General features: G+C 40.3%; 1 protein-coding gene across 3 annotated transcripts in view; it reads left to right on the top strand.

Moving 5' to 3' along the window:
• LOC136882410 (enolase-phosphatase E1) overlaps positions 1–23,978 on the top strand; it is a 40,597-nt gene extending 16,619 nt beyond the window's left edge. For all 3 annotated transcript variants that reach the window (XM_067155045.2, XM_067155043.2, XM_067155044.2), the window contains 2 exons: positions 6,977–7,046; positions 12,451–23,978. In XM_067155045.2, the coding sequence (XP_067011146.2) occupies positions 6,977–7,046; positions 12,451–16,088 (3,708 nt within the window). In that variant the 3' untranslated portion in view covers positions 16,089–23,978. The remainder of the gene's footprint in view (positions 1–6,976; positions 7,047–12,450) is intronic.
• The last annotated feature ends 2,014 nt before the right edge of the window (positions 23,979–25,992 follow it).

Below are 25,992 nucleotides of genomic sequence, written 5' to 3'. Positions count from 1 at the left end.
TCAACGGGAGGCAGATAAAGAGGGCACGCCTGCCGGCCAACCGATGAGAGGAACTCTGTATATTCCCCCAGGATGGTAGTATATAGTGAAATTGTATCTATAGCTCATTCCATGTTAAGAAAACAGTATTGTTCTTATGACAACAGTGTTGCCATATCGAACGGCTCAGCTCAACACCATCATGAGAAAACGGCGGCACAAAAATGTGTGAAATTCAGTATTTGAATGTAAGACAAAAAGCGGAATAAACTAAGCTACAAATTATTTTTATGAACTAAGGGGGACAGGGAGTTTACGTGGGCTATTTTTGGTTTGTACAGAACCAGAGATGAACTATGGCACATAAAATACCTCAGCATTGAAGTGTAAGGTAAATTAGGGACAAAATAGACAAATATTAATGGACTCGAGGGATGAGGGATGCATTTAATACATTTCTCCAGGCAATGAATGCTAGAAAACAGGTGCAACAAATAAATACTGTAGGCGACTCTACAAAAGATGACAGTAGTAATGTTAAAGAAATAAATCACACACGTAGGCTTATCGCATAACTCTGACACAAGACAAATATGCACTGGTTTAAAGCCTAAAAACACACACGCATGAAACAAATACTGTAGATGACTTCACTACAGAAGTGAGCTGCCGGTGGTTCACAGAGTGAGGGACTACACGAGGCTTGTGCCAGAGCAACACAGAAGGAAGAAAATGAAGGAAGGCAACGAAGCGATGGCTGTTCCCGCCATTGTGCTTCCTCCCTACGAATATATTTATCAAAAGAAAATATTATGTAGTTATTTTAATAACTCATGGGCAAATATATCTCATCCTTCTTATCTGTCTTTCATAATACATTACAAAGTACATTATAATGTCCCTTAATCACGAGGAATTATGGGTGTCTCAGAGGGGGTGTGTTCACTCCTTGTAGGTCCATAAGAGCAATACTGTTTTCTTAATGTGGAATGAGCTATAGGTGCAGTATAAATAATGCTATGTGATCAACGGGATTTTGTATCGAAGAAGCCAGCTTTACAGTTGAACTATCTTTACATCATTCTGTTTTCAGGCTGACTTTGTTGTATGGGAGTGAAAGCTGGGTGGGCTTAGGAAGTTAGAAGTAATCGACATGAAAGTAGCAACAAGTGGGAACAATGGAATGAGGAGATAAAGGCCAAGTTGGGAATAAACCCAATGGATGAAGCTGTACATACGAGGCTGCTTTGGTGGAGGGCTCGCGTGAGGGGAATGAAGGAGGGTAGGTTACCCGGGAGAATGACTTGGCAGAGAAGCAGAGGGAGAACAGGGCAGTAAAGGGTAGGCTCAGTTTCTAATGATTTAGTGATAAGAACTGTGGAACTAAACTAGTCCACAGACCTCATTGCACTTAGAGGATTGTGAAGATGCTTAGTTAATTCACTGAGGTTTACAGACTGAATGCTAAAAGACATGTCATGAATATATACAGGCAGTGGTACCATCTAGTATGCATTGTCCGTAGTTATTACAGATTTCACCTCACGATTACAGTTAAAGGGGAAATTATTATGGAAAAGCAGCATAATGTACGTGTTTGTTTTCAAATATTGTTGGAATCATCGTTATTACCCACTGTCATCTAGTTACAAAATGTTGTTAATATGTTATTATATACCCCTTTTTTTCCACATCGGAATGTAAAGGTTGCTCTCCCCATTACAATCATCATCAATGTTGTCATAATCATAATCTTATTAATTTGTTAGGAAAAGACAATTTAACCTTAGAATGTGGTTAAGTGGGGGCCAAGAACCTTAACTTCGCCACTTATAAAGGCATAAATAAAACAATAAATAATCTCAACGAAAGAAAAAAAAGGAAAGAATGTTCATTCTCTTCGAGCATTATTGTTGAACCCTCCTCGTTTCAGTGCATATGAATCGATACCTATACGTTAAGTTTAGATATTGATTCCCATAACGAACCTGAAATATTTTTCCTGAGTGAGTAAATTCATAATTCCAATATAAATGGTCCGTTAATGGAAAGTAAAAACTTTCCAGCTAACTCATGAAACAGAATTAAATATACGTTACTTGATCGTGAGCGAGCATTGTGAAATTCATTGCGAATGAAGGAGTTCAAGTTTGTGCTTATCCATTCTATAATCTTTGCTCTTCTTCATTGCGCGTCTTTTGTATGCATGGTGAAATTAATGAAGAAAGGAACATAGTATTTGAGACCTTCATTCCTCTTCTTTGTAAGCTTTCTCACAATACGAATAAGCACTGCCCCAGCATTCCAAAGCACTACTTACTCCCCTCACTTCCCCAACATGTCCTGCTCCTCCCCTTACTACCATTCTCTCTTCTAATCACATCAGTGTTACCTCGCCAGTTAGAAGCACATCATTTGAGGACAAGACTTTGAAACCCAGTGGTTTTTTCATATAAACTGTAATGGAAAGAAGAAGGATGAATATTGTGTTGGACAACGTATAAGAGGTCTGTAACTGGATAAATGTGAGAGTGTAGTTTACTCTTCAATGTGTTCCCCACTCGAACTGCCTGATCTTGTTCGTTAGTTGACATAGCAGATAAAACACACAGACAATTGCTGTGAGGTCGGAAGTCCTCTTGTCTAAGTTCTAAAAATAACACTTTATTGCTTACTATGTGCCTAAAATGACCGTTATCGATATCTATATATATGTGTTTTGTCTGTACATCGCTCAGAATTTGAAAAGAATGGTATATATGTATTGGTCATGTACACACATCACAAGAAAACGGCTGAAGAGAATTTAATGAAAATCGGTATGTAAAGTCGGGGGATAAGCCATTACAATCTAGGATATAAATCATTTTATTCACGCTGAGTGAAATGGTAGTTTAGGGGAAGGTCTAAAATTTAATTCTCAAATATTTATATTATTAGTGGTCCTATCGATAAATACTACATAACTAAAGTTATATAGAATTAAATTTACGATCATTTATGTCTTATACATTTTTACCGTACTGGCAACGATAATACAGATATTCATGAATTTGTATTTTTGTTGCTAAGTCCATATCAGCGCCGAGCCACGAGAAAGTGGGTGAACGGAATTTAATTAAAATCGGTATATAGAGTCAGGGAATAAGAAACTACAGTCTAAGCTATAAACAATTTTATTCATCCTAGACAAAATTGTAGTTTAGGGGAAGGCGCATAAAATTTAATGTTTAAATACCTATGTTATTGGTCCTATCGAAAAGTACTACATAACAACAGTTATAGAGAATACAATTTCTGATCATTTATGTTGTATTCAGTTTTACCGTACCGACTATGATAAGAGTGGTATTTCAGAGTCAGAAGAAAACTAAATGTGAAGGCCTACAATATCGAAAGCTCATAACAATGATCAACAATAACATTACATTGACCATTGTTTGTTGTGATGGTCTTTGTCTCTTATGCTGCCACTCAACTCCGATAGATGGGATTACTGCTGCGTACCGAGTATAACAGCCTGACTGAATATTGGCGGGACATAGCTGGGGGAGTTACAATACTTTCTTTTTTAGCTCGCCATTCCTCTGGTTCATGCATTTTCTGATACTGCTGGTACATAACACACTGGTTCATCATAGTATTCCAGCTATTCAATCCCTACTCTGACGCACCGTTTTGAATGAGCAGTGTGCAATCTTAAGGCAGAAGCTCACTTAGTAGTAGTAGTAGTAGTATTAGTAGTAGTAGTAGTAGTAGTAGTAGTAGTAGTAGTAGTAGTAGTAGTATGACCTGGTCTAGAATTACAATTTAGGCCTATTCCAAATTATAGCACCACAGTTCACTAAATAACTCCAAATTCAACTCTGAAATGAGGCGTTTATTAAGAAAAACTTCTTCCTCTTCACTTTTATTAAATTCTACATTCATGTTATTCCAAATTAGCAGTGAAGAGGGGGTTTCTCCTCTGGCTTGGAGGAAAAATTTGCCTCAAGTAATTTTTTCGCCGCCAGTGTAGTGAATGTCGGCCCTCAGGTTCAAGGTCCACATCGATATCTCGGCGCACCACCACCGACTGGTAAAATGTGCCTGCAGCTCTCGTCACAATAAACCTAAGGTAATGGATCAGTGTGACTCGAGCAGACCTGCAGGATGCCTCGCAGATGTATGCGAGAACCCTACCGTCAAATCAGTGAGTTTGAAAGAGAACGTGATGCATCCCTCTTCGAAATTGCTGCTCGTGTGGGATGGAGTGTGTCGGTAGTGCAACGGGTGTGTACAGAATGGTTCACAGAAGGCCGTAGAACACGACAAGGTGCGTTTGGTCTCACCACCCAGACCCCCCCCCCCGAGAAGATAAGACACTTCATCCTAATGGCATTGCAGGACAGATCTGCATCCTCCTCGGCTCTGGCACAACAGTGTAGCACATCGTACACTATCAGGAGTGACAGTCCGTCGCCGTTTATTACGGTCTGGGTTACCGGTGCGTCCACTTCTCTGCCTACCTTTGACTAATGTGCATAAACATGCTAGACTGCAATGGTGTATGGAATGGCATCGCTGGGGACAGGAATGGCAGCAGATAGTGTTTTCGGATGATTCCAGGTTCTGTTTGTTTGAAAATGATGGCCGGATTTTGGTTTGCCGCAGACGGGGATAGGCATCACATTGACTGCATTCACACTGGACATACAGTGCCAACTCAAGGCCTAATGGTGCGTGGTGCTATTGGGTACAACTACAAATCACAGTTGGTGCGTGTCCAGAGCACTGTGACAAGTTTGACCTACGTGAATGACATCCTGCGACCCGTAGCCATACACTTTCTGCACGACACCCCAGACGCTGTATTTCAGCAGGACAATGCGTGACCACATGTTGCTCATGAACACGTGCCTTCCTGTCGTCACAGTATGTCGGACTGTCGCCCTGGCCCGCCCATTCACCGGACTTGTCACCAGTCGAAAATGTGTGGGATATGGCGAAACGACGGATGCGGCGCTGTGACCCAGTGCCAACCACCAAAGATGAACTGTGGAACCAGGTGAATGCAGCATGGACGGCTATACCCCAGGACGCCATTCACGCCTTATACACACCGATACCGTGATGCATGGAACAAGTTATCAGTGCCCATAGAGGACCCAGTGCCTACTAGGCAACAGGACACATGCTGAACCTAGGTGACTGAAATGCTAATTGTTTCTGCAGAACATACTAATGAACATGTGCTGTGAACATGAACCTATCTCCAGTCTTTCAAGGTGTTCTTGTATCTTAGCCACTAAAAATAATGCTGTGATAACCTGCAGCACCCACTGCTTTTATTTGCTCTTGAGACCACTTTGTGCCCGTTGTTTTTCTCACTCTCTCTTGAGGCAGCGGCTCAGATCCTCATTTACTGCAGTTGCCCATCGTGGGGTACGTTTCCAACTCTGCTGTTGGGCTCAAACATGAGATGGCGCTTCCACGTAGTTAGTGAGAGCTTTTAAAATTGAGAGTACATTTCTGCACATGGCACATCGGACAATATTTACCCTCAGAATTTGGAAGTGGGCCAGAGGTCGTCTCTATCTCACTGTGGTGAACGGGGGCCAAGCGCTCGGGGCGTACATCTGCGGTGTAGTCTGTCTGCGCTGGTAAGTGGGTTTACAGAGGTATAATGTTGGCCCAATATTTCAGGGCTTCTTTCTCTGATGAGTTAAAGGAATTCGCCTGTACAAGTTACTTAAATGAATGATTTTGATGTGTTTTGTTATATCATCTGCATATATAAAATTGGATGTTGGTATGTTTGAAGCTAATAGACTCAAAAACTACTGGACCGATTTAGCTGAAATTTTCACAGGTTGTTCTTATTACATCTGAGAGGGCTTATGAAGTGGTTTGAACGAAATCTGATTGGTAGTTTGGCAATAAGGGGTGAAAAATAAAATAGAGGAAGATAAGCAAACCGCAAGACAAGTCCGATCAGCGGGTTGCCTACCCAACAGTATGTGAAGATTATGAGGTGCTCCTTAAAACTTATTTCTGCTTTTATCTGGAAAAAATACTGTAGAGGCAAGAAACCCCTAAAGGTAGGGGGTGAAACTTAAAAATCTGAAAATGACTATATTAGTGATGAATTCATAGTTTTTGGGGTAGCTGAGATGAACTGTGACACTCTGAATGCCGTTTAAGTCAAAGTTCTTTCCCAATCGGTATGATAAACATATTATGACTTACTGTCTGGGAAAGAAAACTGTAGGGTAAGGCACATATGGGCGGGATCCTACAACTGAAGATGTTACAGATGTTAAAGAAGATTCCAAATACCAATTTTAAAAATAAACACATTTTACTATATTATCGGTATTAAATGTTCATAAAATGATTGAAATGGGCAGGGAAAACAATATGACTACGACAGGCATATCAAGGCGAGTTATCTGACCTATTGCTGTGGAGCAGCGCGCGGGTCCACTAGTAGGATATAAACTTAATGGTTTTGATCTGTATTGAATTGTGATCACAATAATAACTGAACTTATGTTGTAATGGTCCACCTTTCCAATACTTGATTCAACCATTGACAATGTCCAACAGAGGAACTTATCAGCATTTTCATGATATTTTAACAAGCACTAATGGAACATTTTAACATAATGCAATGCATATAAGAATTTTGGAGCCTGACTTTAATTTTGTCATATTTTACGTGTTGTCCACATAGTTCTTCCCAGATGTTTTCAAACACTTTTTAATGTCGTTTGTGCGTGTGTTTACATTTGTTTTAGTTTTTGGATGTATTTGTACAGTTTTGCAAGGCCAAAATTAGTTCCTAGATTAGAAATGTACTGCAAACATTGCTTAATATAGTATTGAAAAGGTGGACCATTACAAGATAAGTTTAGTTATTATTGTATTCTGTTATATGATAAATGTCTTTTAATAGCAGCCAATTTTCCAGATATAATGCTACAGGCTTCAGACTTTTCTCTTTCTTTTGTTAAAGGTGAAAGGACTATCTGCTATGACAAAAGAAGCTCTTGGCCTGGTTCCAAACCCTAAAACAACAGTGAATGGTAAAGTATTTGATGGTATAAAACTGTATTCTCCTAAATTATTAAGGTTTCCTGTTGGTATTAGTGGTTCAGAGACTCTTCCAAGAAGTAGTGTTTGGGCAGCCAGTCCACTTGTAAGTTTCTTTGCACACAACAATTATGTGGCATCGTACAAAAAATAAATGACCATTACTCATATGTGCAAGAAGTAGCAACCTTTCTCAGATTTCCTTGAAGACGGCATTAGTTGTTTTCATCCTGACGCATGTGCGTGCAGTATTTAAACCATTCCTGTGCTTTCACTAAAACAGTAACAACTCGTAAGTCATTCATGCAAATTCTGTACTGTAAAGAATATTGTAATAAGATTATTGAGGTTAATAAACAATTTATTTTGGTAAGAATCACATGATTAACTTCAAAATATAGGTTCTGATTTGAAGGTTCCTACTTTACTACAATCTGTTAACCTAAAACTGCTTATTGATCACGTCTGTACTTTCCGGGCTTGTAGTCCTTGGTCCAGGAACATGTGATGGTCCAGATGTTTCTCCAAAGACTGTGTTCGGCATTATCAAGGTTACATGTTTCTCATATTTTGGTCCGTATTGAAATGTACAATAAAGTCGTAGCAGCCTTTCTCAGATTTCCTTGAAGACGGCATTAGTTGTTTTCATCCTGACGCATGTGCGTGCAATATTTAAACCATTCCTGTGCTTTCACTAAAACAGTAACGACTCGTAAGTCATTCATGCAAATTCTGTACTGTAAAGAATATTTTAATAAGATTATTAAGGTTAATAAACAATTTATTTTGGTAAGAATCACATGATTAACTTCAAAATATAGGTTCTGATTTGAAGGTTCCTAGTTTACTACAGTCTGTTAACCTAAAACTGCTTATTGATCACGTCTGTACTTTCCGGGCTTGTAGTACGTGGTCCAGGAACATGTGATGGTCCAGATGTTTCTCCAAAGACTGTGTTCGGCATTATCAAGGTTACATGTTATGATTCTCATATTTTGGTCCTATTGAAATGTACAGTAAAATCAAATAAATATGACAGTTTATTTGTTCCACCTTTTCAATACATAAAAATAATTTAAAAAAGAATTAAAACTGTAGGGACATGTTTCGCTCTTTAATTAAGAGCATCATCAGCCTATATCTCAAACTGAAAGGTAAATAATCAGGTACCTGATTGTAATTAAATTAAATATAAATGTGAAGATGATGTTGCAGATGGTGAGCGAAATGGTTGACAATAGTTTAAAGATTAAAATATGGATAGTCGTAAAATTTATACACCCTCCTGAAAGCCCTTGTTTAAATATAGCAAATAGGTGTCCTGTGGAGGTCGAGGGCGTAATAGAAAACTAATAGATCCTAAACAGATTGATTAACACATTAATGAATAAATGTAGTTGACAATTCCAAATGGTGCATTAATACATTGCTCACTTCAAGTGAGGTCTACAGTAAATTGCTAAGTTGAAACAAGAAGAGTAGTAGAGAAAATTTATCAGTGTTAAATATTTCGAACGTTGGGAATAAATCAGAGTGGAGTTCAGATCCAATTCTTAAAATTTATAGCATAGAGACGCTTCTGTGGTCCATTTTAAGTGAGGTTTATAATATTATGTGAAGAAATAAAATTGTAGTCCTCCAGAAGTAGGGTGCTTGATGGTAAGTGGCTTGTCAAATGGTAGTTGGAAGGAGTAACTTGTGTAGAATTGAAAGAGAAATTAGGATTGAAGTCTTTTTATTCCCAACATTCGAAATATTTAACACTGATAAATTTTCTCTACTACTCTTCTTGTTTCAACTTAGCAATTTACCGTAGACCTCACTTGAAGTGAGCAATGTATTAATGCACCATTTGGAATTGTCAGTTACATTTTATTCATTAATGTGTTAATCAATCTGTTTAGGATCTGTTAGTTTTCTATTACGCCCTCAACCTCCACAGGACACCTGTTTGCTATATTTAAACAAGGACTTTCAGGAGGGTGTATAAATTTTACGACTATCCATATTTTAATCTTTAAACTATTGTCAACCATTTCGCTCACCATTTGTAACAACATATTCACATTTATATTTAATTTAATTACAATCAGGTACCTGATTATTTACCTTTCAGTTTGAGATACAGGCTGATGATGCTCTTAATTAAAGAGCGAAACATGTCCCTACTGTTTTAATTCTTTTTAAAATTATTTTTATGTATTGAAAAGGTGGAACAAATAAACTTTCATATTTATTTGACTTTATTATCAAGGTTTCCGTCTGGCTTTGATAGCTGCAAAGCTCACAGTAGAATGGAGTGGTATTTAAATTCCACCTCGTTATGTAGTGCAGGCTACAGTGTGCTGCTCCCCTATAAGTCCAGGAGGGGCAGTTGCTCATTGGCTCTTCTTCGCCCAATGATTGAAGCGTTAAGGAGCCCGACGTAGGTCGACCTGCATTGGCAGAGACAAGCAGCTGATCACCCGTTGCATTTTTTGGTCTGACATTAGGCTGTATTGTATCCAGAAAAGAGAAACTACAGTACCTTTTGAATGCCTCGGTGGGAAGGAGGTCAGATTCCTTTTTGTGTATTTGTCTCTGGGATGAACAAAGTATTCGGGTTGGTTATGACTCATATAAATGGTGCATTATTGGACATTATAAATTTTCCAGCTAACTCATTCCTGGTTGCCAGCATTTCACCCCAGTGTGCTAAGTTGGGCTCATCAGTTGGTAAATAGCACACCCACCAAAACTCATGGCTAGTGCGTACCGTGGAGGCCACTGCATAGACTACTTGGAGCCACCGGCAGTGCCAATGCACTATGAGAGACTTTGTCTCATAACCAAAAATTGATGCCTGCCTGCTCCCTATGTGAATCAACATCTATATCATTTGGTTATGACTGCCCATTTCATTCAGGTCATTTTGTGAAATGTATCTGGCCGCTGACTGCAGTGCGAAGTGATCGCTTAACTCTTAGGGTCAGGCAGTGAAATTGCGCTCCACCTGACTTGCTAAAATTGCTGGGAGCTCGATTATGTTCTGTTGCAAGTGCCTAATTGAACACTAATTACTTTGTATTGTTCTGTTGTTGGAAGTTTAAGCTGGTTGTTGTAGAACAAGAAAGGCACACTTTTTCCATTGTTGCATATATCTTGTCACTGTGTGTTGCTGTTCCGGAATTATCACTGCTTGAACGTGGTTGGCGGTGGTGGCCGCTACTCATTTTCGAGAATAAGTTTTTCTCCTGCAATTCTTCTTAAAGTCTGGTGGCTCTGTGGAGATGTCGCTGATGACTGATCAAGCCAATCTTCGCATTAAACATGTGGCCACGTAGATCACATCTAAAGGTGGGTGGAAGCCTTGGTTGGATCTCACGTAATTTTCGCTTTTCGCGGGTTTCAGTTTCTTGTCTGTGACATGCGTGCTCAAACAGTGAGACACCTTCCGCAGTAGCTTTGCGTCAAAGAACATGGTTTTGTGCAGTTGTTGAGCAGGTGTTAGCATTTATGTTGGTGCTATTCATAGTCTTCTTAAGCTGGTCTGCATAATATTTCAAAGGAGCACCTTGAGGCCTTTTGCCATGACCATGACCAATCTCACCATAAAGAATTTGTGTAGGCAGTCTGCTATCATTCATATGCTGGATGTGACCAACACATTTAAGCCAAGGCTTCGATGCTGTTCATATGCGCCTTGTCAAGAACTGCCACATTGCTTATGTAGTCATCCCATTTGTTGTTCATGATGGATCTAAGTTTCTGCTGATGGAAGCGTTCCAGTTTCTTTATGTCATGATGATAGTGTGTCCAGGTTTCCCATCCGTATGGTAATGTTATGATTACAGCTCGGTATACCATTAGTTTGGTATATATTTTGAGATCCTTATTCAAGAAAACTCTGTGGGAGAGCCGTCCGTAAGTTGCATGGGCACAGTGTATTCTGTTTTCCATATCGTTTTCTGAGTTGTAGCTTGTAGTTAGAATACTATCAAGGTAGGTGATTGGTGTACTTGTTCAAGAGGTATTTCTGCTATGGTGACATTTAGTTCAGGGACAGTACCACCTGGTGCCAGCTGTGCAAGTACTTTAGTCTTATCGGTGTTGATGGTTAGACCAAATCGTTCATAAGCTTTCTTAAAACAGTTCATGGATGTTTGAAGCTCCTCAGGTGTATGGGCAGGTGTTGCATTGTTATCAGCATATTGAAGCTCCATTATGCGAGTATTAGAGTCAGTCTGAGATTGAATGTGGTATATAATTCACAAAGTTTTTCTGGCTTGCTTGTGAAATGGCAATGAGATGTGATGCTGACAGTGTTGCATATAAGGAAAATTCTGTTAGCAAAATAATGACAAGACTTAAAATTTTCATCCTCAGTTGTTGAAGCTCTCTCAGAGATGAATGTCAGAAAAGAAGCTTTCACTTCTCTACAGATCCAAATCCTCCTGGAGAAGATTCTGGGGCATAACATTAAACGATGTGCTGTGTGTGTAGCAGTAAGGATGGTGGAGCAGTTAAGAGATCTAATTTACAATTCACAACTTGCAAACGAGGGCTCCACCAATTATGTTCAGGGCCCACAAATGTTTAGAGGTAGTGAAAGGTAAAGTGTAAATATGCATATTTTTTTCCTTCTAGAGAGTTATGTAAAAGATTTCCTCAATAAATACCAAGCGGAAAATCCTTTTTTTAGAATTTATTTTTTAACATCTGGCTACAAGTACACATCAATAGACATCTTACCACACCATTCTTAGGTGAGTGACTAAATTTATTAGGTAACTTTCAAAGGTCCAAATCTGAAAAATTATAAATTGCTTCATGTTACTTTTCCAGAAAATATTCTCTCCCTCAAATCAGATGTTAGTTGACGTTATCGGTTATCAACGTCGATACAGTAATCCTTTCTTAAAAGATTGGTGTAATAATCAAACTCCTCACTATAATTAGGGTAAATATGTTCATCTTCTGTGTTGCAAATTGGGCTGTAAACTGGGTGGCATTATAGCATAGGTGTGGCACTAATAGGGTCTAAGGGGATATTGACACAGGCTTTGGAAACTTATCGGTTCCATAGAAAAAAGGTTGTTTATTGAGGTGGCTGTTTAGGCAGCTTTCACTGTACTTAGAAAACTATGATTATTAAAATTTAATCACATATATTAAAATAAGGCATCGATTGTTAGTCCCTCTGACTATTTTTAATTATTCAAGTCAGTGGGTAGACTTTATTAATTATATCTCACTTCAATTCATGCTACTAGGGGTCGATGACCTGGGTATTTGGTACCTTAAATTAGCATTGATACCTTGGATGTTGTAAACAGCTGACCTCTGGTAATGTTTGCTCTAGGTTGTTATACTTTTCTGTTGTGGTGTGTTGGCCCTTAATTATTTTTCCGTCTACAGGTGATGCTGCTAGGAAAGCGTTTGTTGGCAGACCAAAACGAGTGGGCATCCAGCAAACCTTCGTGACCACAAGTGGTGTGAAGACAGTTGCAGGAACCCATGCTGCTGGTTCCCACACAGTCGGTGATGTTGTTCCAACCAAGACCACTTTCCAGACAGTTCCCAAGCCAGTTTCTGTGGCTACAACTCGTCCAGACACTCAGCAGCAAACCGAGTCTGCACAACTTCTCTTATCACTATCCGGCAGTGAATTCCCCAAACAGACTTTCCATACTGTGAGTAAAAATGTGAGGTTCCATCACAATATTTCATCAGGCAGTAACAGTGCCGTGACCGTTGAGCCTTCGAGGACCTGTGCTGTAGATTCTAGTGTCATCAAGAAAGAGGTAGGGACGTTATTACCGCAAAACAGCAGTATAAAATCAACGTTAACAATCCCAGGAGGGCTTTCCTCTGCCACTGAGGATAACGCCGTGGTTGTGACGGCGGCTCAGCCGGTTTACATTGCCGAACCACCCCGCAAGAGAGGGCGCCCGGTCAAGAGGCAGATGAATGTGGTGTTCCAAGAGAAGGTCATGACCGACGCAGACATGGCGCTGCACAAAGAGGCAGAGGCCAGTCGGAAAGCTTTAGAGATGCTGCGTCAGGAAATGCGTTCAGATGCAACCTCGGAATCTAGCAGTACGGTCACCACCACCGCCTCCATTCCCGCAGCAACGTCAGCCACTAGTTCGTCTAATGTGGTGACACAAATAACCACTCCATCAGAATTTGTGAGAAAATTACCTCTCAGCAGACAGACAATCTTGTCGAGTACTTCAAAGGTTCATACGACACTTATTTCGACTGTTCACACACCCACCATCACAACCTCATCCCACACTGTAGCTCAGTCACAGTTGAACGCCAATAACAACAATACAGTTGTTCCAAAGAAAATTAACACCAACATTATCTATAAGACAGTGAGCAATGCAGCGATTGAACCAAAGAGGAAGGCCGCTGAACCACTCACTACAGAGGCGGCAGCTGCCGATTCTAATCAAGGTGTGTTGAGCATGGAGTTAAAGCAGGAACCTGTCCCCGAACAGACGGAGTCTATCCTTCCCGATCGCACAGAGGTGCCTGCGGAGCAAGTGTTCCAGCTGCCTGTGGAGGGTAGCGAGACAGCTACAGCTACCACTGCCGAGGGGACCACGGCCAAAGAAGAGAATCTGGTGGAGTACCAAGTGGCTGAGGACAACGCTGGTAGTCAAGAAGTGGACCTAGAAAATACTGGCACTAACATTGTTTATCAGATGGCAGATGCAAGCGGTGCTGCTGGCACTGCTGGCTCTGTCATGAGTCAATACATGGAGGTTTTGAAAGAGGCTGGTCTCCCCACTGATGTGCCAATCCTCTTGGATAGTGGGGACGGATCATATGTGACTGTGAATGAAGAAGTTCTTATGAATATTGTTAATGGAGGAGTCTTACAATGCCATGTAACGGAAGGTAACTTTGTAGCTGGCGAAGGGATAGAGTTTGTAGTCCAAGAAATGTCTGAGGCTGAAGTTCAGGGAGCGAGTGAAATGCCAGGCGAAGTGCAGAGTGAAGCTGTTGATGCCACTACAGAGGTGGAAGATGCATCAGTGACAGAGGCTGTTAAGGAAGGCTCCGAGGTTGCTGAACTTCAGGTTGAAGAGGATGTCAGTGGTGAGGTGATTGAAGATGTCTTGGAACACAAAGAACCTCCTCATGAGTACCTCCCTCTGCCGAGCCTTGATGAAGACAAGGATGCTGTAGTTGAGAGTACAGAGACCGTCATTGAGGAGGAGGAAGTCGGTGTGACGGACCAGCCTGTAGAGAACAAGGCTGTGCTGGAAGAAGAAGTTGAACAGTTTTATACACCTGTTGTGGAAGGCACAATGGACGTTACTGAAGAGGAATCTGTGAACACGTTGGAAGGAGAAGAGTCCATGGATGTAGCTGTTGACAAAGAAGACCCTGCTGAAGAAGTGACATCTGCTGTGTTGGAGGAATATGATGCTAGAGATGATGAGGTCATTACAGGCGATCGCTATGGCGAGTCGGCCATGGAAGGCTTTCCTGTAATGAGAAGGGAAAATTCTCAAGAGGACTCTCCTGACACACCAGACAAACCCAGCATCTCGAAACCAACACAATCAGAAAGTTTTGATGAAACAACGGCAAGTTTAGACGATGCTATTGACAGCAAGGAGACGACGGACATTGACAGTGGCTATATCTTCCACGAAGAGTCGACCAGCTGCGAAGATAACCCAAGTGAACCTACAAAGGAGACTCAAGATGAAGAAGAAAATGAGGAAGATGAGGAGGATGACCTCAAAAAGGACGAAGAGGAGTCGAACGTAATGAAAGCGGAGAACAGTGAAATGTCTGTAGAGGAAGCTCTGCAGGAAATGATGGGCGAGAGTAGTGATGCAGAAGTGGATGTTTGTGATGGGAACACTGCTACATCGACTGCATCTCAGGACGAAGGAGACTCTCAAACAATGACAACAGAGCAGCGCTCGCCCGAACAAGAAGCTGAAGAACTTCGACTTGTCCTAAGTCCCGAAGAAGAGCAAGTTTTCACCGAGAAGACAGAAACGGAGGAAGCTGATTCTGCACCTGAACAACCATCAAGCTTGAGTCTCTGCAATGCAGATGACGAAGAGGATGCTGCTTTGGATGTTGTCCGAGAAGAAACTGAAAACAGTTCACATGCTCTTACGGTAACAGAAGATGTAGTAGAAACATTCAAGTTTGAAGAAAGTTTGGACACTGATGCATCTGCTACAAGCGCACCAGATAAGTCGACACCTCTGCCCAGTAACTTGTCTTCTGCAAATGGAATGTCTGAGAATGAACTTCCTAAGTCTTTTGATGGAGACAATGAGATTCGTTCTCCGCCACCTGTCGTGGAGACCTCTGAGTGTGTGAGCAAGCCATTGGCTTCGACTGATGACCTTGTCGTTAAAGTAACGGATGGTGATCTGCATGCACCCCTGGAGGGTGCACAGTCTGAAGTTCAAGAGGACAGTGTAGAACCCCCAGATGACAAAGATGCTGCAAGTAACCCAGAAGATAGATTTGTGGTCAGTGATAACGAATCTAACACTAAAGACCTGCTGGAGTCTAGTGGTGTCGATAGCAGTGAGTTGGATGAAGACTTGGGAGACAACGAAGCTGGTGCCATTGTGTCACCTAATAAGGATATACCTTTTGCTGTTGGACTTTTGCCTCTGAAAACTGCACTCGAGAAACTTCAAGCCATGCCAGAATACCAACCTCGTAAAACACGTTCATCGTCCATGGGCAAGGAGTCTGCGCCGGACGTTCCTGCTGCGAGAGTGAAGAGGAAAGCTTCGTCCATCGATGGACCCGAGAAGAAACAAAAGGTTTGTGAAGGTGAAGATAGCCTCAGCACTCAACAGCCGATCGAGGAAGATATGGACACTGGCGAAGTGCCATCGTCGGAAGAGGCTGCGACATCGATAAAATGTCACAAGAAGTGGCAGCAGATGTATGAGGCTGAGAACATTGAGGACCTAACAGTGGATGAGGGAGAGGAGGAAGAACAACCCCCTGTGCAATCGATGCCCGAATTGTTGACTGAGTCTACAGAGGGATGATTTAGGCTGTAAGGCTGCAGTGCCGTGGTAGATTTGGAAGGAACCTTGTTAGGAGATTGCCAAAGCTCGAAACACTGTTATATTGTAGATCTGCGGTAAATGCGAACCTCCTTTTGTACAGGTTTGTTGTTCAACTCCCTTTTGATAAGAGAAAGTGCCTACACTGTAGGGGTACAAGTTTTCCAGGATATTCCATACAAGAGGCGAAACTAACTTTATGATGCAAGTGTTTTGTTTTTTATTATAAACTGGTCTCCTCTTCTCTCTGACTTTGTTCTGTGAGAACTTTTGTTTATTTATTATTTTTAGAACTGAAAAGGGGATTCAGTTACAGGCTTCAATAAACATTTTTGTTGGAATCTGTTCTGCTGGAATCTGTTCACAGCATTTAGCAAGCTCGACTAGGAAACAGTCTTGGTTTGTTTATTCCGTTACTGTGTGCATTCCGAGCTATGAAGACTTTAGTTCTAGACAGATGAAAGTAATTGGGAATTTTATAAACTGCCGACATACCTCCAGAGGCAGGTTGAATGTTGCTAATCGAGAAAGTACTACTTGTGTTAGTGTTTGTAAATGTAAGAAACAAAAAGGGAAATCATTGACTTTGGCACTGAAGTTGTCACGACAGGCTGCTACCGTGCGGTAATGAACTTTGTAGACTGTATATTATTTGTAAATTGAAGGCACAAAAGTTAAACATTTGGCTTGAGTACAAAAAACATTGATAACAGACGAGGCTTGTCAGACTATATCAAAATTGCGTTTGTTTGTTATTTTCTCTCCCTTGGGGAATATCCTGTGTAAAGTTTTGAGCCTTATCAGTGTAGAACGAGTGATGTAGTTCGTGTGTGACAAAGTGATTGAAGTACTAGTGACTCAGTGTACTAACTTCATCTCCCAGGGATTTTTTTGTTTCCCATAGAGATGAATAATATTTTACGTGTTATCACCAATGATCCTTTTTGCCACTACTGGTCCCATTTCATTCCATCAAGAAATGACTGTTTTCCCCTTATGGATATTTGTCAGTAATATGTAGTTGATTACATAGTTCACAGGTTAGTTGAAAGTGCATTATTTGTATATCACTTGCAGTGGCAAACCTTGGATATTTAGGTACCAGGTTAGGTTGTAGCCTACCCAAATTCCTATCAAAATGCCCTGTGGTTTAATCTTGGACAATCTTGTAGAGAATTCAGCAGAAATCCATAGATGATCAAACGTTTGTCTACTTAACATTCCAATCTGACCTGTTTGCACCTAAATATCTAAGGCTAAGTGTATGAGGCCTATTTCAGAAAATACCAAATTCCTTAGGGGGCTATCCTGCGTTAATGCAACGCTCTCATCGCGGTTTCCGCTTATAATTCCTGGTAGAGGTGCGCACACAGTTCTGCCTGTGATTTAAGTTTGATCTCTTGTCAGGGTGAATTTCAGTTTTGGGCTCAGTCAGGTGAGTAAGGTGGATGGATAGGGAGGTGTAGTTGTCTTTGTGTTAGCCAAAAATTAACAAATCAGTAGCGATTTGTGAGCTGGTGCATTGTCTTGGTGGAGGCTTCAGGAGTTGTTTCTTCACAAGTCTGGTCTTTTTATCTTACAGCCTACGTCTCAAAAACTTCCAAGATGATACCAGTAGTTCACTGGTTCAGCCGTATCGGTGTAGAATGAGTGATGTAGCTAGTTGATGTTCAACATTACAAATCTTTGAATTTGCATGGTATTCTCAAAGTTTGGTTATTTTTTGAAAAGGCCTCATAATCCAGACCAGTGTGGTGTTGAAGGACTGAACGCTGTACAATAAGGCCCTTGCAAAACAAATTGGCCACAGTTGTTGATGAGGGTTGGAACGCCTGACCCATTTGTTTCGTCATGGTCTTACGTGCAGCACATTACTCGATACTGTGATTTTTAAAATTGAAATGTACTTGTGTTCCTGTTATCAGCATGCAGTACTACTCCTCTTCATCATGGTACACTTTTCTCTTTTTCCTTGTTTTTTTCTCCACCTTCTTACTCTTTTTGTTTTGTAATTTTTCTACACAATATATGTGTAATGAAAACACTTTCAGGACTACATAATATTAACAAGCTCTCATTTTTACAGATGGGAAGGATGTGTACTCGTTTTCTGCTGAGCGGAAAACGTTTTTCCCTTTCTTTCTTGGAAATGCAGTGATTTCAGTTGCTTTCCTTGCTATATTAACTTTTTTATGCATCCCCAGTGCTGGATTTTTGGTTACCTTCAACATTCTATTTATAATACATGATTGTTTCATGTGCTACATTTGTGAATACCCACATACGAAGATGACTGAACTCTACAGCGTTGAAGAACTTTTTTTTTTAATACAGAATATTAACCCTTATCAGTGGTTCTGCAGTCTGTATGACCAAGGGAGCGAAATAAACTAGTGCTTTTCCTCGCTTATCCCTCTCAGGCTTTGCTTGTTTATAACACCTATGTTCATCTCGTTGCTGTTAATGTCAGTGTGGCTGTGATAATAAGCAGTTATGTTTCATAGCAGTCGGAGTGACCGCACATGCATGGAGACAGTCCCTATATCAAACAGTCTTTATATGCTGATTGAGAACACAAATATGTAACAACAGATGAACGACTTTGAAGTTAGAATGGTAATTGACAGTTAATTCTTTCAGAAGTTGCAATTTGAACATTTCTATTTGCAGTAATTAAAATTTTCGGGCATAAAATCTTTTATTAATGCAATTTTGAATAGTACAAAGAGAGGTTTTAAAAATAAAAATTGGCTTTGACTGTTTTTGTTAGTATTTATCCTTCAGAATAATATTAAATGGTCACTGAGACCGTATGTTCATGTTAGTGCAATGTTCTCTCTAGGACCTTTTTAATGGGTGCACCGGCCTGCTGTTTTTAAGACAGCGAGCTCGATAGCTGCAGTCGCTTAAGTGCAGCCAGTATCTAGTATCCAGGAGATAGTAGGTTCGAACCCCACTGTCGACAGCCCTGAATATGTTTTTCCGTGGTTTCCCATTTTCACACCAGTCAAATGCTGGGGCTGTACCTTAATTAATAATAATAATAATAATGTTATTTGTTTTACGTCCCACTAACTACTTTTTCGGTTTTCGGAGATATACCTTAATTAGGGCCACGGACACTTCCTTCCCAGTCCTAGCCCTTTCCTGTCCCATCATCGCCATAAAACCCATATGTGTCAGTGCGACGTAAATCCAATAGAAAAAAAAAAGTTTTTCAGACCGCCCAGCTAACATAACTTAGATACGTGCTAGTTACGTAATATTTACATATTTGAGTCGTGTGTTCCAAATGAAAATGTAAATACTGTAAAACTATTTATTTAAATGATAAATCTTAGCATAATTGCACCTGTTACATTGGAGTTCAAAATGTTTAGCTTAAATATCGTGTAGTGACGTACAAAGCCAATGTCTTGATCAGCGTGGAATCACGTGCGAGCATTCAATTCTGCACGTCAGGAAACCGTATGACATTTCACAGCAACCAAGTAGTGAGCCCCGGTGTTACATGATTATGATCTAGCAGTAGAATACTAGAAGTTCAAAATACTCTGTTATATAATATTTGTGATAATAACTCTAAAATAATTCAATTTTGCTGTTAGTATTTACCTGTGTGATATTACTGTTAATACCCTGAGGGGAATAAATTGAAATTTTATTTTCATTCATTTTTAACGTAGTATTCACCTGCCGGTTACTAACTCCTCCCACCCGGCTTACAAAAGTTTCTGGAGAGAACACTGTAGTGTTACAGATAATATATGCCCGTTGCTGTTCAGAGAATGGATCTCTTCTTGTGATTTCTTTGGAAGCATGTACTTCCTCATTTCCATGAACCAGCACAGAAATAACCCACAAAAGAAACCTATTATACTATTACTGAGATCATTCACTTCTGTTGGAACAGTATCGCTCACGCCAAGCTAATGGCTCATTATTCTTCTTCTTCATGAGCCATGCCTGGTTCTCCAAATGCTTTTCGGTCATGTGCCAGGGGAAAGTGCTGCTGAGCATTGTGCGTGCTTATCCATTCCTCAACATCATTTAGCCATGACGTCCTCCTGTATCCAACTCCAGGACAACCCTGGATCTTCCCTTATAATAAAGTCAGTGGTATTCAAACTTTCTGGTTGGTGTACCATGAAAATCCATTTGTTTTACCTTCGTACCCCCGAAGTACAAGTATATTGCGATTATACCAGAAAATACGGATAATTGTCGCTAGATGCCAAATAATAATAATAATAATCTTTCATAGCTTATCCCGCTTTCTCGCGGCCTCTACACGCACTGAGGCATAAAAGAGGTTTGGCCGGGTATTTAAGATCGCATGTTGTTCCTGACACCGTGGGATCCTAGCAGCGCCAGGAATCAAACCATGGTTGCCGGGATGACAGGCAAACACCTAAGCTGCTACACCACCCTGTTCCCCAATAATAACAATAATATATTGTACATTTATCGTCGCCGGGCAGAGGAAACCTTGTAACTGCTTCGGAGTAAAGTTTATACGGAAGAAGCCCAAACTGAGCGGTGAGCAGCGGCCGGAGAACTGTTCTTGGCATTTTCGTTGCTTAACGATAGCCCAATTATTCGACCACTGTAGTCTTCTGTTCCCTTCTCAGGCAACGCGGCAAGCCTTCATGAGACGGATGGATAAACGTGGTTTTCTCATGATTGGAATTATGAGACTTTCATTGCCTAGCAAAAATATATATACGAGTTTGGGAAGAATGTGCTGTGGACCGTTCACTGTGGCGGAACACTACATCCACCGCTGTCAACTTGTTCGTAAGAGAACGCCGCAGCCATCATGAGGCCGAGCGACAAGCAAGAAAACTCTGTCATTTACAACCCCGCCCTCCTCCAGTGTGATTTGTGTGGGCGTATGTTTTATGCCAGGATTGGTCTGTTTAGTCATCGCAAACACATCCATAAACTGAGTTGAACTGGTCAATGCATGCAGGAAGAAGTTATATGTTCTCGGATCGAGTTACAGCCACCGATGACGACAGTTACTATTGTATTATACACTGCTACTGAAATTTTTTAAAGTGAATGAGTGGATTTCAAAACAAAAATTCAAAAAGAGGGATGCAGCATGAGTAAGCATTTTTACATACCTAGTCAGTGGGAGGTACGGACTGGCACGTAGTTTGAGAAGGGGACTCTGTGTAGTGGTGGACAAAACCACTAAATCAAAATAAGATTTTAATGAAGATCAGCAGACTCAACTCATTAATGAACTGCTCACTGAAAACGAATACATCTCCGTACCCTTCGAGACGACTTCACGTACCACACTTTGAATACCGCTGATCTAGCGAGAATAGTTCTGCATTAAAAAACCTTGGCCCGTGGGGGGATTGAACCCTCTGAATGCACGTTATTTAGAACTACGCTCTAACCGAGGCAACAAGCCTGCCGACATTGTTCCTTTTCATGAACCGCAAAAACCACCCTCTGCTTGCTTTAAAATCAGGAATTTTCAAGGTTTTTCCTACTTCTACAGGCTTTAACTGGAGCATCTCGTGGGAATCTGAAAAGCCATCATTTCTCAATTGATTTACATAAGAAACTACTTTCTTTTCAATATCTGGATGCTTCATGGTTTTTGGTCCCTGAAATGATAAAGTTGTTTTCTTGGTACACTGTAATTCTTATTTCTGTTTCCGCCAGTAATGCACGTGTTGGTGCTACGGAGAATTCATGAGATGCAGCACAATTGCAGTTATTTTCAGCAAGTTCTGTTACAGACAGTTTAAATTGTGCTTCGTAACTACTGTCTTTCTTTCCCATCACGTCACTAACAAACACTTCGCACAACAATTCACACCTAAGAACACTTGAGAGCATTTACTGTACACGTGCGAGTCACAGCTGATAACAAGGGCAAGTTATGACTAGCAGTCACAGGTGTGTTTTGGCCCCGGGTGCTCGAATGTTGAGTAATCAGTCGCTTCCTCTTCTCCTAGCATGGGAGAAATGAACTAGAATTTTGAAACTAGTTCCCAATTTCCGTACATCGGTATGAATCATGAAGTCCACGGTAGGCAACTAGTGGAAACAATAGATAAAACAAGGAGGGAAAAATATGCGATTTTATATATATATATTTTCCAAATTTATGTTCTAAAAATAAGGGAGGGAAAATTTTGCGAGTAAATATGGTATGCATTGTGTATGAGCCGGGTTTTCTTGTTTTTACTTGTCGGCACTGTGATTGGGTTTTGTTCTGCTCTTAACGGCACTCATATTGCATTTTGAGTTTTGTGTTTGGGTTATTGGTTTGTGACCTGCTGCTTTCAAACGTAGTGTAATAACGTATGAAAGTGGCAGTGACAAATCTACTGGTCCTTCAAATTTCAACACAAAAACTAAATGCAAATGGCAGATCAATGCAAAAACGATGTAAATTGTGCCTTAAAAAGGGAGAAAGAACTGACTTTGTGCATTATATTCTCAGTTCCTTGAAAATCCTGCACTTTTCTTAGAGCCTTGCTTTGGGATTTACCACTAGTGCTGTATATGAACTGAATGAGTACAGTATTGTTCACTGCTGAATCAAAAAACAGTTACTGAAGGGTATTCCCGATGTGAACGATTATTGCATAACAATATAACCTCATTTGTTACAATGCAATGTAATGTGGTGTATTAATAACACGCAAAAGATGCTATATGCTTCCTTGCAAATTTCTCACTGAAATATGCCAATTTCCAACCAGTTTGAATAACTCTCACCATATTCTTGCTCTTCAAATGCCTAATACCTAAAATATTTCCTTTGCTAGTCAGAGTATGCTCTCGATTCCTCTTCCCTCAGCTGCTTCTTGCCAAGAATGCTGATTATTTGTGAATTGTTTGCCACTGCAAGGACTCGGATGTACTTACGTGAGGTGCCGTGGAACGACATGATTTTAAAGTAATTTATTGGGTATTGCCTTTCTTTTTGTTTCCTTCTAGTAATGTATTTTTTTCACATTTGAATCTAGTTACTGGTGACTAATTTTGAGTTATTAGACTTGTACAGATAGAGAACACTAATTGTTCACTTTGTATGTACTGCAGCTGTTTTTACATGCCCTAGAAGATATACATATAAATATATATATAAACAAAGATTATTATGATGGGAAGTGTATTATAAGATTGTACATATTAATGTGTGTATCACCCAAACTCGAGAGTTTTAACAATTTGTTCCCTTTACTCGGGAACGTGTTTGTAATTTTTATTATTAATACTACTGTACACAAATGTTGAGTAGTTCTTTTGTCTTAGTACTATACCTTTACTGTGTGGGGAAAATACAAACTGTTGGGCTACCAACAACTTTGAACAGTATTTGGAAGATTATCTGGTTTTAAAGGGTTTTTACCTCCAGACTTTTTCACATTAACTTCAGTAATATCTGTTGCACTTAATGGACACTGTGATCCTAATGTAAGAGATTGTCAAGGTGGCACTCGCGGTATAATAAATCAAAACACTTCCGTCTCCCTAACGTGGTCCAGCCACTAAATCATTTGTTATGGGAGCTACTTTTCATGATCACTGCTGTCAGCTCTCATGATCTACAGTCATATATTATTGTTGTGTTTGAATTATTCACTCTGTGTACACATTCAACCCCTTGTGCACTGCACTTTCATCAGAGAAAGGAATGTTCATCCATTGTTCTGATGACTACATGCTCACAAGATATTTTTTTAGTTTGAACATTTATTTGGAGGTTTCCAGGCTTTACTTCCACCTGTTAGAAGTCTTTGTCTGTTAGTCACAAGCAGATTCTCTCCCCGTCTTGCCCAATTTGCGAGCCAAGTCCACAGCAGTGAATGTGGTTTAATTTATTCCTTCTGGGGGGGGGGGGGGGGGGGAAACCAGTCTTCGGTTGGTGCTTTTTATTCCCTTTTTCTGCCACAGTTGCCCTTTCTGTGGAGTTGTCATCCATTTAGGGTGAATTTCAGTTTGGAGAATAGAAAAAAAAGTCTGTTGGGGCTAGGTCAAGTTAGTAAGGTATTCGGTGAAGCACAGTTTTCTTCATGTTTGTACAAAGTCAGAAATCCACGGCAATGCATGATGTGGAATATTGTCATGGTGGAGGCTCTGCAAGTCTGGGCCTTTTCTCTCAACTTCTTTAAGACTTCGAGGTAATGCCAGCAGTTCACTATTTGACCCTAATGGTGCACATGGAGGGTAAGTGGTTGGAAATTATGATTCCATTTTGGGATTCTGTAAAACAAATGTGGCAGAGAAGACTATAACTGTATGTTAATACCCTCACAAATTGTAAATATTTTATATCTTTCTTTTATGTAAAAACTTGTCATGTAGTTAATAAACAGTACTTGTAAAGATAGGAAGTTGTCTTATTCTGTGCTCCTTCCGCATAAACATGTACCGAGTGTTTATCAGTGTTCAGACAAAAGTACAGTACTACCACGGCATTAGTTAAAGTGACAAATGACATGCAACTAGCAATGGATAAAGGACAAATGACTATACTTGTTCTTTTGGACGTATGCAAAGCCTTTGATTGTGTAGACATGGCCTGAAAGTGAACCCATCAAAATCACAGGCCGTCATAATTGGTACTAATAAATCACACGTTAAACTACAAAACACATCTATACCCAGTGTTATGCTCAGTGGAATACCAATAACATTTAGTGATCGTGTAAAGGACCGTGGAGTAGTATTCGATAAATATTGAAGTTGTTCGGAATATGTCACAAAAATTTGCCAGAGAGAATTCTAATAATTACATTCTGAAAAAAAGAATGAGGGACTTCCTTCAAAGGCACACAAGAAAAATATTAGTTCAGAGTGTAATATTCCCAATATTTGACTACAGAGATATAGTTTATAATAGTATGAGCAAAACACTTTCATGTCGACTACAGCGAGCCTACAATGCTTGTCCTTGATTCATATTGAATATCCCAGTCTAAACTCATATTAGCCCTTTCCTCTCTCAGCTGTCATGGCTAAGATTCAGTCTAAACTCATATTAGCCCTTTCCTCTCTCAGCTGTCATGGCTAAGATTGATGGAACAATGTAAATACCACGCTGTTTTCCTTCTCCACAGTGTTCTGCCATCGCCCTCTAGTATACATAACGCCTCCCCACTTGAAGAATAACTGTGAACACCAAGAAGTACTCGCTTTCTCCACCAGATTGCTGCTAGGGTGCAGTATTCAGAATGAGCGACACGCAGTTACCACAGATGCTACATTCAAATGATTTTCCTGTTGATGGTCTTGCTGTTCAAATATCTCACCCTCTCAGAACATTCCGACACTTCATTTTTTATGTTTTTTAAGATATTTGGGATAAAAATTTTGCAGATCACCTGACCTAGTTTCTCAACATGATTTGAACTGTCATATGAGTCGCACTTTAAAACATCTGCACTCCTTAAAACTCTGAAAAGCTGTAGTTAAAGGTGTACAAGCTCCCATACCAACAAATCTTGCAGCTGCACACACAAAATCATTTACGATGTTTATGACCCAAACCAACCGTTCGGATGGATAAACGATATTATACACCGATCATGCTTAAAAATAATGTCCATTAGTGGAGCATTGACCCCGTTTGTGCAACCTATTGCCGCATTCTAAATAATTTTGTCTTTTTGATATTGAATGAGAGCCTCCATGGCTAAGACGGCAGCGCGCCGGCCTCTCACCGCTGGGTTCCATTGTTCAAATCCCGGTCACACCATGTGAGATTTGTGCTGGACAAAACGGAGGCGGGACAGGTTTTTCTCCGGGTACTCCGGTTTTCCCTGTCATAATTCATTCCAGCAACACTTCAATATCATTTCATCTGTCATTCATTAATTGTTGAACCAGAAGAGTGTGACAGGCATTG

This window comes from Anabrus simplex, chromosome 10 (genome assembly GCF_040414725.1).
Source record: "Anabrus simplex isolate iqAnaSimp1 chromosome 10, ASM4041472v1, whole genome shotgun sequence".
Lineage (NCBI taxonomy): Eukaryota > Metazoa > Arthropoda > Insecta > Orthoptera > Tettigoniidae > Anabrus > Anabrus simplex.
This window is presented reverse-complemented; position numbering and strand designations above follow the sequence as displayed.